The sequence below is a fragment of the Argentina anserina genome, chromosome 3 (assembly GCF_933775445.1).
Source record: "Argentina anserina chromosome 3, drPotAnse1.1, whole genome shotgun sequence".
NCBI lineage: Eukaryota > Viridiplantae > Streptophyta > Magnoliopsida > Rosales > Rosaceae > Argentina > Argentina anserina.
Genome location: NC_065874.1, coordinates 24,303,382 through 24,317,966, shown reverse-complemented (window position 1 = coordinate 24,317,966; position 14,585 = coordinate 24,303,382). Strand labels below are relative to the sequence as shown.

Below are 14,585 nucleotides of genomic sequence, written 5' to 3'. Positions count from 1 at the left end.
ATCCCAGCAAGGACCACATGGATGTTGTTGTAAGGATCTTAAGGTACTTAAAGGCAGCTCCGGGGAGAGGAGTAATGTTCTCTAATCACAATAAAATCCTTGAAATTTGTGGCTTCACAGATGCAGACTGGGCTGGAAATATTACAGATCGAAGATCCACATCAGGGTACTTTACCTTTGTTGGGGGTAATCTTGTTACATGGAAGAGTAAAAAACAAAAGGTGGTAGCTCGATCTAGTGCTGAAGCGGAGTACAGAGGTATGGCTCAGGGAGTGTGCAAGTTGTTGTGGATTAGGAATTTGCTACAAGATTTGGGTATTAAACCTAAATGTGCTATGCATCTGTACTGTGACAACAAGGCAGCTATTGATATTTCACAGAATCCTGTACAACATGATCGTACAAAACATGTGGAGGTTGATCGTCACTTTATAAAGGAGAAGCTAGACGCGAAGATCATCAGTTTTCCTTTTGTTCCTACAGAAGAGCAACTTGCCGATATGCTCACAAAAGGAGTATCTAAGAAAGCTTTTTATGACTCACTTGGCAAGTTGGGCATGATTGATATGTATGCGCCAACTTGGGGGGGAGTGTGAGTGGATGGTAGTAGGTGAATGAAGAATTAGTGGAGGAAACAATATGTAGTGGAGTGATTAGTTGAGAGATTAGTATATAGTGTAAATTAGCCTATATATATCATTGAATCTGTATATGCAAATCAATTCAAGAAAAACAATCGGTATTTTACCACTATCTCAGCATTGTCTTGGACATGAAGATGTTTCAGTTGCTGATTACAATCATCACTATTTAATATATGAAATATATCATTGACGCCTTCTATCACATCCAAGTACAAATGCTCAGATCTCTTCACCAACATTTCTAGGCCACTGTCCAATTGATTGCTTCTTGCCAGCTTCAGCTTTAGCGTGTTGAAACTATCATCAAATGGAAGCCACTCCCACTCTTCACCAATGAATACGTGATATCTTTCCAAGTGCAAGAACAAGCCTGATGGAAGAATGCTAGCCTCTGAAATATGGATGTCTAATGCGGTTAGCTTAGACAACTGCTTCAACTCTGAAAGGCTGGCATTTGTTCTTTTGCTACCCACGTTTCCTTCAGCCTCCCATTGCCTAAAGCTGTCTCTTCCCATTTTCAGATCCTCAAGACTTTTCAGGCTTGATAGAACATCTGGTGGAATCAGTACAAGTTCGGAGCAACCCGTCAAATCCAACAACCTTAGACGAGTCAATTGCCCTATTTCTTCAGGCAGCGGTTTAATTTTGGATCTAGCCAAGCTAAGAATTTCCATGTTTCTTAGCTGTCCAACTAGAGCTATGTCCTCCAAAACACACCGATCTGAACACAGAGTTTGGAGATTTGTTAGGAATTGAAGAGATGGAGGTAGTGAGGGAATATGAAGTGCAGACAGATCCAATACTTGGAGTTTCTTCATATCTTCAAATAAATTGCCCGGCAGTGCCGCCGAATCATCTCTAAAATCAAGTTGCAGCAGTTTTAGTTCTCTGCATTCCCAAGGTACTTCAGGAAATTTGGGAAGTTTGGATTGATGAATCCAAATCAAAGAGCATTTTCTGAAGAATTCCTTATTCGGCCATGTGTTAAACTCCTCTCCATCTACACTTACGAGGGCGTGTTTGTCTCTGCGCGCAATCCTTATAGCAACATTGCGAAGAAGCTCATGAATTCTGACATACTTCTTACTACCACCAGTATTCTCTAGCAATAAACAGTAATTTTGAAGCTTCTTTATAATGAATGAAATGCATCACGTGCTTCTTCCATCGTATCTATGTTTTTGAACAAACCCAATCCCATACTATATTTGAAGCAATCTTCAAGATATATAGAATTGTACCACTTTAACGATGTACGAATTGCACATAGCAGAAATAACGACTTGAGCTCCTCAGCATCCAATTGATCGTAAGTCCACTCTAGAGTCAGCAACGCCTTTTCTTCTGAACTTGTCATGTCGAGCTTCTTTAACCGTCTTAAGGCGTCTTTCCACTCCTGTAAAGTATTACTATTACTCAATGCCCTTGCAACGGTGACGACTAAAATAGGCAAACCTTCGCACTTCTTCGACACAAGCATTGCTTTTTCTCTTATAGGCTCATTTTTAACCACACCACCTGCCATCTTTTCAAACAAGCTCCAACTTTCTTCCTCACCCAAAGTATCAAGACAGAAGTCCTTTTGTATATCCATCTCAGAGAATAATCTGCCTCGACTTCTAGATGTGAACAATAAATTACATGTTGGCGGAATTCCCACCACCTCCATTTCAATTCTCTCCCATACATCATCTAAAATCACAAGAATCTTCCTCTCTTTTAACTTGTCCCAGAGATGACGTGCTCTTCCACTTTCAGTTAAACCTTCATGGAACTCAACATCCAACTTCTCAGCAATTTCTTTTTGAATCCTTTCAGTGCATTTTTCGGAGCCTGAATAATTCTTCACATCTACTATAATAACAACACCATCAAACAACTTCTCTTCATTGGCTTGTCGGTAAACTTCTTTCGCCAGTGTGCTTTTACCCACGCCACCCACTCCCCAAACCCCAATCTTGTTGGTATTAGGATTCCTCAGCTCCTCCACAATATCCGTCACAACACGAGTCCTTGATTCAAAAGCCAGGTAGCCTTGGGAAGGTACACTGAATATATCTCTTGTGGGGGAAAGTCGACATTTTCATAGGGTTCAATCTTCTGCACCAATTTCTTTGCTTTCTTGCTCAGCTGATAATAGAGAATCGGATTAGGACAAAACCCGTGGAAACACTTGGTCTTTGCATGGCCTTCATCTCCCAAGAACGTGTCTACCTCTCCAGTGAGCTCATCCACTTCCTTTGTCACCTTGTTCACATCAAGGACATGTCGCCTGCGGTCTTATATGCTCCGCAGTTTTGTCCTTAGATTATGAAGATTGTTGTGGTATTGAATCACATATCCTACTTGGCGTCCAACTGGTGCAATTGCGGCTTCGGCAAGTCTTGTTACAAACCCCGATACGATTGCAGACAAAACCTCCATGCTGCCTTCTGAAAATATATTAACCAAATTAAAAGCAAGCTAGAGAACTTAAAAACAGAGAAATAGTAATTAATAGAGGAAATCAATGTACATACATGAACACCCGAATTGTTTTGATATGAATTCAGCTGGTTGCTCCTCTTTCGTTGCTTACAGTTGACTGAGAAGGGAATATGAATACAAATTAAACATCCGGTGAATGAGTAAAGAGTGGTAAGATACCGATTGTTTTTCTTGAATTGGTGATTTGCATATACAGATTCAATGATATATATAGACTAATTTACACTATATACTAATCTCTCAACTAATCACTCCACTACCGATTATTTCATCCACTATCTCCCCATTCACCTACTACCATCCACTCACACTCCCCCTCAAGTTGGCGCATACATATCAACCATGCCCAACTTGCCAAGTGAGTCATAAAAAGCTTTCTTAGATACTCATTTTGTGAGCATATCGGCAAGTTTCTCTTCTGTAGGAACAAAAGGAAAACTGATGATCTTTGCGTCTAGCTTCTCCTTTATAAAGTGACGATCAACCTCCACATGTTTTGTACGATCATGTTGTACAGGATTCTGTGAAATATCAATAGCTGCCTTGTTGTCACAGTACAGATGCATAGCACATTTAGGTTTAATACCCAAATCTTGTAGCAAATTCCTAATCCACAACAACTCGCACACTCCCTGAGCTATACCTCTGTATTCTGCTTCAGCACTAGATCGAGCTACCACATTTTGTTTCTTACTCCTCCACGTAACAAGGTTACCTCCAACAAAGGTAAAATACCCTGATGTGGACCTCCGATCTGTAATATTTCCAGCCCAGTCTGCATCTGTGAAGCCACAAACATCAAAGATATTGTTGTGATTAGAATACATTACTCCTCTCCCCAGAGCTGACTTCAAGTACCTCAAGATCCTTACAACAGCATCCATGTGGTCTTCACTGGGTTATGCATGAACTGACTTACTACACTTACTGTATACGCAACATCTGGTCTGGTATGTGATAGATAAATCAGGTGCCCGACTAGCCTCTGATAACGAGGTTTGTCAGTAGGGACTTGATCTGGATACTCTGCTAACCGATGGTTCTGCTCAATAGGAGTATCAATGGGAGTGCAGTCCAACATACATGTCTCTGTTAGTAGATCAAGGATGTACTTCCTTTGACACAGATAGATACCATCACTACCCCAGCAACTTCAATGCCTAAGAAGTACTTGAGTGTACCTAGGTCCTTCATCTCAAACTCTATGGCAAGCTGTTTCTGTAATCTATCCACCTCAACAGTATCATTCCCAGTAACTACCATATCATCAACATATATAATTAGGGCTGTTACCTTCCCTTGTTGATGTTTGAGAAATAACGTGTGGTCTGAATTACTCTGTTTGTATCCAATCTTCCTCATGAATTGTGAGAATCTTCCAAACCAAGCACGAGGTGACTGTTTAAGACCATACAAAGACTTTCTCAATCTGCATACGGAGTTACTTGGAGAAGCGGCCACATATCCAGGCGGAAGATCCATGTATACTTCCTCCGTTAGTTCTCCATGAAGGAATACATTCTTAACATTCTTAATATCAAGTGACTCACTTGTCTCCCTCTCTCCATGATACAACTCTTCAAAAAATGAATTCTCCCCCTGAAGAGCAGTATCAGAAGAGGGAAAATAACTCATGTCCTCAAAAAAGGTAACATCCATAGTGACATAATACTTCCGAGTAGGGGGATGATAGCACCGATACCCTTTCTGATGTCCTCCGTACCCAACAAACACACTGAGCATCATCGTTCAATTGGGGAACATATATCAAATAATGAGATAAAACATGTACATAGAGTACGTTGTGAAGCTCTATGGTGGGAGTAATACGAACGGATCCGGACCCTAACACGGGAAATGTCTCACCATTAGCATTCGTAACACAGGGTATGGGTGGAGGGGACAATACGGTGACGTAAGATTTATCATAAGTCATATGATCAGATGCACCAGAATCAATAATCCAAGTATCAAAACTAACAGAGTGAGAAATATTGAAGGCCATACCAATTTGACTACGGCCAACGATGGAAGCGGTAGGTGCTCCGCCAGCAGTATGATGAGCATTCCCAACCACACTATAGATATCGGGTTCCGGAACTAAGTGAAGAGTTGCTCTTGCCTGGGGACGATGATTAGGCCTCTTGGGCCTAAGATGCGGATATAATTTCCAACAGGTCGCACGAGCATGGTTAGTATCATGGTAATAAGAGCAAGGAGGGCGAGGCTGATTCCCGAAACCTGGTGGGGGTCCTTGTCGATGAAGGGTAGTGGAAGTTGCTTGCAGAAGGGGTGGTGCCGGAGAGCGAGCATGAATAGTAAGGCTGGAAATGACAGCCGGTGCCGGAAGAATACTCTCCTGCTGAGACTCATCCTTTCAGATATAGGTGAAAGCGGCGAGTAGGCTAGGTGGTTCGGTCATTCGGAGCAATTCGCCTTTCGCACTGGTATGCTTGGCATCAAGACATTTCAGGAAATGGTGAACTCGTTCAAGCTCCTTCTCCTTGTGGTACCAAATAATATCCTCTTGATTTTTTATCATGCAAGGACGTTTCACATCAACCTCAGCCCAAATATTTTTTAGCTTGGTGAAATAATGCGCCACCGGTTGCCCATCTTGGTGTATGGCCAAAGATGTGCACATTAACTCATGAACCTGTATGAAATTAGAGTCATTAGTATATAAGCCAGTTAGTGTCTCCCATATTACCTGCGCAGTAGCACATGCCTCCACGAGATCAACTATCTCATCATTCATAGCTTTCCACAAGATGAACATGACAAGACCATCGTCGTCGTCCCATTTGTTGTAGGCAACAATATCCTCAGGACTAGGAGCTTTAGTGACACCGGTGACATGTCCCATCTTGTGCATGCCTCGAAGATGAGCAGCCATGAGTCGTTTCCATTTACGAAAATTAGTTCCGTTGAGTTTGGTGCCCCCAAAGGAACCACTGTCAGAATTTTTGACAGAGACTTCGAAGGTCGGAACTTCAGGGAGATGAGAACCATCAGTTTCATGTCCAGAACCCATTGAAAAAAAAACAATGTAGTTAGACAGCAAAAAACACACAAAAAAAATGAGAACAATCTGTCACCGGTGTACGTGCCCTGACGGTGAATATGCACCGACAAAATCGGGTGGACCGGGTCGGGTCGGGTGGACTGGGTCGGGTCGAGAGCGGGCCGGATCGAGAGCAAGCCAGGTCGAGAGCGGGCCGGGTCGAGAGCGGGTCGGGTCGGATTGAGAGATAAATGTAAGGGTTTCTGAAGAAAGTTTCGTGAAAGAGAGGAGAGAGAGGGACAGCGGCGGAAATTGATCTCGTCGATGGAGCGAGAGAGAGAGAGCAGATCCGGGAAGAGAGGGACCACCGGAGGAGGGCGTCTCGGAGAGACAGCGGCGGAGGAGCAGCGGTTAGATGAGGAGCAACGGGTCGATGAGGAGCAGCGGCAGAGCCGGAAGGACGGAGCGACTTCGGAGGGACAGTGGGCGATTAGCTCCGAGGAAGATCGACGGCGACGTCGAGCGGCGAGTCCAAGTGCGGAGGGGCCAAGCAGAAGCAGCGGAGAGGCGCCGGAGGTCGACCTGCCGGAAAAAGGAGAAAGGAAAGAACAGAGCAGGAGGCTCTGATACCAAGTGGTAAGATACCGATTGTTTTTCTTGAATTGGTAATTTGCATATACAGATTCAATGATATATATAGACTAATTTACACTATATACTCATCTCTCAACTAATCACTCCACTACTGATTGTTTCCTCCACTATCTCCTCATTCACCTACTACCATCCACTCACATAAAGCAACATGAATCTGTACTTCCCATTACATGCTTGTCTTTTTTTTTTGTCCTGGTAAACAGAACAAATAAGAACAAAAAGAGTGATAGAGTAAGAGAAATTGAAGAACAAACCTTATCGCTTTCGGTCGTTAAGGATCAAGCTTGATTCCCCTACAAAAATCTTGACTTAAACAAACAGACTTGGAGTGCCCATGAATGCAAATTCGTCTTAAACAAATAGTTGCAATCTGTACTTTAGAATTGAGATGCACCGAAGCTATAAATAAATAAAGGAAATTAAAAACAGGCATGCAATTGTATGAAAGGAAGTTAGTATCTTTGAAATTCACTTGGCTAACGTACAGTTGTATGAACCAAGTGTTGGGGTATGAGCTACTACTCACCTGCTTTGATCCAAGCTTGCTGTCTTGTTATGCAACTGCTTTTAACAACTCCGATCCGGTATGTTGCCTTGATCTTCTTACTAGATCAGAAATCCAGAGGTTTATCTAAGAAATCACCGATATGTATTTGATATAGAGAAAATGGTCCAGTGACTCTAATCACAAAGATACAAGAAGATGATTTGATGAAAAAGGATGTAGCACACTCTTGCTTAGACCTCTGTTCTCATATTGTTTCTTTTCCAACACAGAGTAAGGCCCTCTACCCATCTAGATCGAGTATTTAGACTCCGACTTGTTGCTCCAATTCATGGAAGACATGAAAGGTTTTGCAACTGACTTAGTTAACCTTAGTTAAGAATAAGCATCAACACTAAGCCAAGTACGAACGCAATAAATCTGGTAAATGAGACTCGGCTTATAAAATATTTGTCTTTTCAATCTAGGAAATTAGAAGTGGAGTAAACACAAAAGGAAGGGTAAGATCACAACTCTGAAACAAGAAAATCATAAAGGGAAACTCGAAATGCAAGGCGTTTTTTTTTGTTCCTCTAGCAGAGCAAATAATGAAAACAAGAACTGAAATCAGAATAAGGTTCCTTCTAAAACCAGATGTCCGGCAAACTAAAAGAAAAATAGACGTTTCTCTTCGTCCTGGTGTTTCTGGAGAGCAAATTTGCTCCCCACCCAGCTATCTATGCGACACGTGTCCCCTCTAATTTAACTACACTAACTATGGTTACTCTTATTAATTTTATTTATTTTTCTGATTTTACCTAATTTTTTCCTTTTCTTTCTATTATTATTTTTTCTTTAAACAAAACATTAAATCCTAGTATAATTTTTATTGGTGTAGTCAATCAATGCCTAATATATATTCACCAGCCAATGTCATTATAAAATTTTCTCTCTTTCAATTTTGAAACTCTTAGCTTCCAGGAAAAAACCACAAGAACAATTCAAGCTTGATTATATTTTTTGCAAGTAAGTATACGTGAACATAGCGAATTCAAGCTATTGGAAAACAAATAAAATAAAGAACAACATTTTACTCCCATTGGAATCTAATTCAACTAATATATTGTCATCATCCCTTGTAGCGACTAAAAATGCCATAAACAATTTCCAATGTTGAACACTAAAAATTCAATTGATCCTATTGTGTATGTTGTTCTAGTTTAACTGCATCCTTGATCAAAATGTATTAAGAACAGTGAGTGCATGATTTCAATCCCTCGTTACAATGATAGAGCCTCTGACATTGAAGGATCTTCAAAGTTTAGATGGCGAGTCGATCCTTGAGATCTTGCTCGTACAGTATCTTATCAAATATACATATGACGATATTAATTTTATTATGAAATGAGAAAATAAATATTAGTAATATATAAACTAGGATTACAAAGTTACAAACCTGTGAGTGCATGATTGAGTAATCGCCTAACGTCGGGGAAATAACTTGGTAACCAAGCGCTTGGTTAGGAATGGTTTGAGAACTAGAAGCCTCAACTTGGTAAACATGTGGTTGTAACTGGATGACTTGAGCAAAAGAAGCTAGTGACGATAATTCGTATGAAAAATTTGTAGATATGGCTGGAGCACTAGAAGTTGTAGAAATACCTGGACATAAGAATTCTGACAACTTCTGATGTCCTTCATAACCAATTCGAGATGGTTCCTGTACATTCATAAACCGATGTCAAATACATTATCTTTCAATTTTGAATGAACTTTGAATAGTTGTAAAATTCACCTGGCTATATGGCAAATATGGATTCGATGGGCCAACAATCTCGTGTCCATTTGAGTTGGATTCTTGAATAACTGCGGTTTGGGAATAATTAGTGTGATTTTAATAGATGAAGCGCATAAGAAGAACAATATACATGTATATAAATTATACACTAACCTTTTCTTTTGGATGAGCCTCTCATTTTCTTTGGTACTGATGCAGTGTTCTCCTCATCTAGTGCTGCATTTTGTTCTTTTTACCTGGACTGCTCACTCTTTTTTCTTTGCTTTTTAAAACCTAAGACATTCTTTCCTTTTCCCTTATTCCAAGGTTTACGTTTCTTCAATGGATCTCGTAGAACCAAATTTGCATTATTTTCATGCATTTCATTGTTAAAGTCCAAATCACAATTTGTTCCATCATGTCCCATTCCGGCCTGCAAGGTACCATCTAACACTGCCTCTAAGTCTATCAATTTAGACTCAACCATAGTGCATGTTTTCTTGTCTATTGAACCCTTCGCTACAACTCTCTGTGATATTTGAGATAAGCGACTATATTGAATACTGGAAGATGAGCTAGGAGCACTTACATTTACCTCAGTTGACTCCAAACCACGCCTAGCATCATGTCTCCATCTCTTTAGGTAATATTCAGATGGTAACGAAGACACAGCCAACTCACGAAATAGTTTCAATGCATGTGAGCAAAGAATCCCTTCAAATTTAAATCTGTTACAGCTGCATATAATCAAATGATTTGAAGGATAATTTGTAATTGACCTTCTCAAACATGGATTTCCCGGTCTTTCCACCACATATGTTTGTGTAATGCCATCATCACTTTCTAACTCCAATTTCAAATCCAAGCATTTTTTGTACTCACCTTGAAAGAGATAGAAAATGTTTTTTGTGTACCTATTTGCTGCTTCTACCTCCACTTTCCAATTTGATAAAAAGATACGCTTTGTTTGTGAAGTTGCAACCTCTGCAAGTCTCTCTTTTTCTCTTTGATCATCTAGTGCTAGTTCATATTGTTGGATCCACTCGCGTAGATAAAGATTCCTATAAAAGAATTTTTTTTCAAGAATTTATTTATGCTTTCACTTCTCTGTGTTGTTGTCATGCCTACAAAACAAACAGTTAAACTTGCTTTAATAACAAAAACCTGATCAACAAACTGAAAAACATAATGATATAATGATCACAATATCAAGTGATAAGAATCAGTGTCAAAAACAATATATATATATATACCTGAACAAAAATGGAATCGTCAAGGGTTATCACTTAACTTGTGCCCATTTTTCACGTAATTCATACAAGTTCTGTAGCCAAGGGTTATCACTTAAGCCATAATTTTCGAGTAATGAGTTCCAACTTGACTTGAATTCGTCAATGGTCTCTGGATCATACACACAACTTCTGAAATCTTGTGAGAATGTTGAGAACTCTTGAAAGACATGACTTAAATGTTTTGCTGCATTCTGAAAGATGTGCCACAAGCAAAGACGGTGATGAGAATCAGGAAATACTTCCCTAATGGTAGCTGAGATTGATGCAGCTTGGTCTGTAAATATGGTCTTCGGTTTCTATCCTTCCATAGCTTGTACGAAAACTTCAAACAACCATGCACATGCATCTGTGGTCTTGCCATCTAATAATCCACACCCAAATAAGATTGTTTGACCATGATGATTAATACCAATTATTGGAGCACAAACTATTTCATAGTTGTTAGTTTTGAATGTTGTATCAAAGGCAACAACATCACCAAATAGGGCATAATCTTGTCTTGATTTCACATCACAATAGAAAACACCACAAATCTCATTCTCCTCATTCGTTCGAATTTCATAGAAAAAGGACTTGTCCTCACTTTTATTTTTCCTGAAATAAGCACGCAAGTTATTCGCATCACCCTTTTTCAGCAACGTTGCCCGCTTTCTTTGAATGAAGTTATTGCAATCTGTTTGAGTAAAATTTAGATTTTGGTGCCTGTTTGCTTCAACAGTCATGTACCTGTAAATTTCTGATGGCTTGAACTCAGAATTGCTCATCTGATTCATGAATCCACCTTGAGAAGTCTCTATGTTTCGATGTGATCTTAAAGCATGTGAAAGTGATGGAGAAACTACATCATGGTTATGTTCATAATGAAATGCTGTCACAACAAACTTTCCATCTTCTTGAAGCCTGATCTCAAGTTGTGCCTTGCATCCACATCTTCGGTCGTCTCTTTTTCTTGTTGGCAGAAAGAGTAAACATTGTTTCCAAAAAGTAACCATAGTTAGTGTGGTTAAGTTAGAGGGAACACGTGTCGCATAGATAGCTATGTGGGGATGAAAGTGGGGAAATAAGGTGGGGAGCAAATTTGCTCTCGTGTTTCTGAGTTCGCTTTTCAATCTAACGAAGTAGAGGGAAAAATGTAAACATGAAGTAAAACCGAAACAAGGAGGAGGGCAAGTAAACAGGAACATAACGAAAATCAAGAGAACTTTGATGGATGGTTTGGGGAGATTCAGCAGTAGAGGATGAATGGAGAGATGAAAATCATGGAAGTCAAAAGGGTTGGAGTAAAATGAACAAAAGAATCTTGACACTTGAGACTTGGAGAGTGATTACCTCCACTGTAATGGGTTTTGGGTTTAAGCTAGGTTGCACGGACACGCCATTGTAGTGGCGTATCGCGTGTCCGACACGAACACGCCCCAATACGCGCCGGACACACGAGTGTCCGAATCGGACACGCACCAACTCATAATAAAAGTGAAAGTGTTTATGGTGAGAATCGAACCTTGGTCATCCAAGGCACTCAACAACTCCTCAACCATTCCAACAGATTCAGTTTTTGTTATATTTATGCACACTTTAATATATATAAAGAGAGAAACTCGTGATAAAAATAAGAATGCTTGTGGTGAGATTCGAACCTTGGTTATCCAAAGTACTTATCAAGTCCTTAGTCATTCTAACAATTTATGTTTTCATCATTTTAATGCACACTTTGACATATATATACATCTAAAATTCTAAATTCTTTCAAATTTATAAAATATTTTTTTTAATAAATATATATATATTAAAAATAATATTTAATTAACGTATCCACCACGTGTCCAAAAACATTTCTATATACCGTGTCTACGTATCGAATCGTGTCCAATACGGAGACTCATGACCGTGTCCGTGCTACTTAGGGTTTAAGGCTCCTTCATTACTTGTTATATTTGGTGGAGTGATTATTGGTAAAGCGTACAACTAATCAATAAACTACCAAGTAGTTTATCAATAAGCAGACCATTTACTGGTTTTATTGCTTCTATCGAGATAATATTACTGGGAACACCAGTCATGCACATGCTCACGTGCACCACTCACATACATACTATCACAGTTTCTTATGCCTCTTTCGTTTTGTCGTTTACACACCAGTAACTCGAACAAAAAACAATTACCAGCAACTCAAATTGTCTTTCTACCATAACCACACACGGAGCATTCACAAGGAAACTAAAAAGACTATGGTTTTGAAAACCCGAACCATTTCCGCTCGAAGACCTGCATACACCTTTTCATAACCATTGCTTCTGTTGCTAGCTTCTTCGTGGCCGCCAATGCTCATCTTCACCAATATATACAGCCAGTGACGGCCTTGATCTCTGCTAGGTGGTCGAATTTTTTCTACATGTGGAATGTTGACATCCTTAACAACAACTCTTGATCCTGTAAAACATTTTCATTCAACCAATGCTCATCTTCGCTAAAAAGATTCTACATGTCGCACTCGGTACGATTTACAGCTGCATAAACTATCATACCTTGTCAATATCCAGACTATTTTCTGTACAAATTAAAAAGAGGCAGCCTACAAGAGGTACTGGCTAAGCAGCACCGTGGCTGCTCGGTTTACCCCTGAAACTACGGAAGACGCCGGTCGAATACCCCCAGTTAATCATCGAAAACAAAGCACGGCATAATGCAGGTAAGGAATGGAGCAAGGTAAGAAAAATGTGCTTAGAGACAATTCTAGTGTAGTAAGGCGATCAGAAGGTATATGATTTAAATATGTAAAACTGGGAACGCATTGATTCTTAGAGAAATAGTGCAGCAAGCCAATTTCATAAATTGATAAGTAAAAGTTTAGTGCGCACATGACGCTAACACTATTTTGGATTTTCACCTCATACGGCTCCTCCTTTATGTGCATAAGGAAAAAAAGACATGAAATCAAAAAAGATTGAAAGAGTCTCATTATAAACTCAGCAGGGCTGGTGTTTTTACAAGAAATCTCTAGCCAACTTTCTTGTAAAAGATCGAAAGTACCATGAAAATAATTGGTAGCTGATATTATGCTCCCCTCTCTTTTTTGTTGAGTGGGAAAGGTACAAATTCCTACTTATCTTCCTACTTTATTTCTATTTATTCAAATCTTGATCATAATTCATAATTCTTATAACACAACACTCACTTCATTATGTGGCAAGACTTCACGTCTTATGACCCTTATCTGACCCTGCCTACAACTAGATGACAAGATGGATATTAATCTTAGTATCTTACACACTGCACACCTCGTATATTGAACGACCAGAAAGGCTGAGGAGTAAAAATGATTTTAGACTTACCAATACATCCTATCTAGTAATTCCACTTCCTCTTCTGCTCCAGTCATTCTGAATTTGAATCGCTTAGAAGTATGCCATCAGGAGAAATTGTCAGCACGACAGGGAAGTCAGTTATGGTAAACTGTAAGATAGGTAATGCGAGACTTCAATCAGCAACAGCAAAAGCTTTCCTGACTAGGTAAATCGAAACGTTTTTTAAGAAAGATTGCAGTGTAAAACTTCATGCTACTTTCAGTTACCTAATTTCACCTAATTTGCACAACAAATTAAGTGGTTGTAGAAACTGAAAGTACATAACCGCTCCTAGTTCAATTCTGGTTCATTTACATTACAAGAATTACGACAGCTTGCGATACTGCTACCCTAATAATTCCGGTTTAGATTTGAATTCAGTACCTTTATTTACTTGCTTGTAGTTTCCATATGTTAGGGGAAGCAGAAAATGATTCAAACTACAGAGCTTCATTTCTCTAAACTCCTATTACATACGAGACAGATAACAATATCACTAAAAAAATTTACTTATACGTTCAATGCTATTTGAACATAAACCAGATAAGAAACAAAAAAGTACTAATAACAACTGAAGTACAAAGCAATTGGCATCAAAGAAATAATTAAAGGACATAGCTTACCTAGTTACCTCCTTCCGGAGTTTCGGCTATGATTGAATTTCATTGCTCATTTCGTTAGACTTGATGACCACCTGGGTGTTGACTGACGAGCACGATTCAATACTCCATTTCCCTCCCTTTATTTTCAAGTTTGGGTTAATTTTTTTTTAATTAGAGCAAGCAATGAAAACAAGAAGCAAAACCAGAAGATGAAGGTAGCTGCAATAAAGGATTGCGCAGGGACCAGGGAGAAGCCAATAATATATATATTTGAACATAATAAATCATCTTCTT

General features: G+C 39.4%; 1 protein-coding gene and 1 long non-coding RNA gene across 2 annotated transcripts; both read right to left on the bottom strand.

Annotated features, from left to right (window-relative positions):
• Positions 1-718: 718 nt before the first annotated feature.
• Positions 719-2,694, bottom strand: LOC126787297 (disease resistance protein At4g27190-like; the record flags this gene model as incomplete). Its single annotated transcript, XM_050513205.1, is given in 2 exon segments — positions 719-1,774; positions 1,777-2,694. Coding segments are annotated over 2 exon segments (1,974 nt in total), but the record flags the coding sequence as incomplete, so codon positions are not given.
• Positions 2,695-7,978, bottom strand: LOC126788148 (uncharacterized). The gene is made up of 4 exons (XR_007671338.1): positions 7,319-7,978; positions 7,047-7,191; positions 3,164-3,228; positions 2,695-3,076 (listed from the first exon to the last, which is right to left on the bottom strand). It is a non-coding gene; the product is annotated as an uncharacterized LOC126788148 (long non-coding RNA).
• Positions 7,979-14,585: the final 6,607 nt, after the last annotated feature.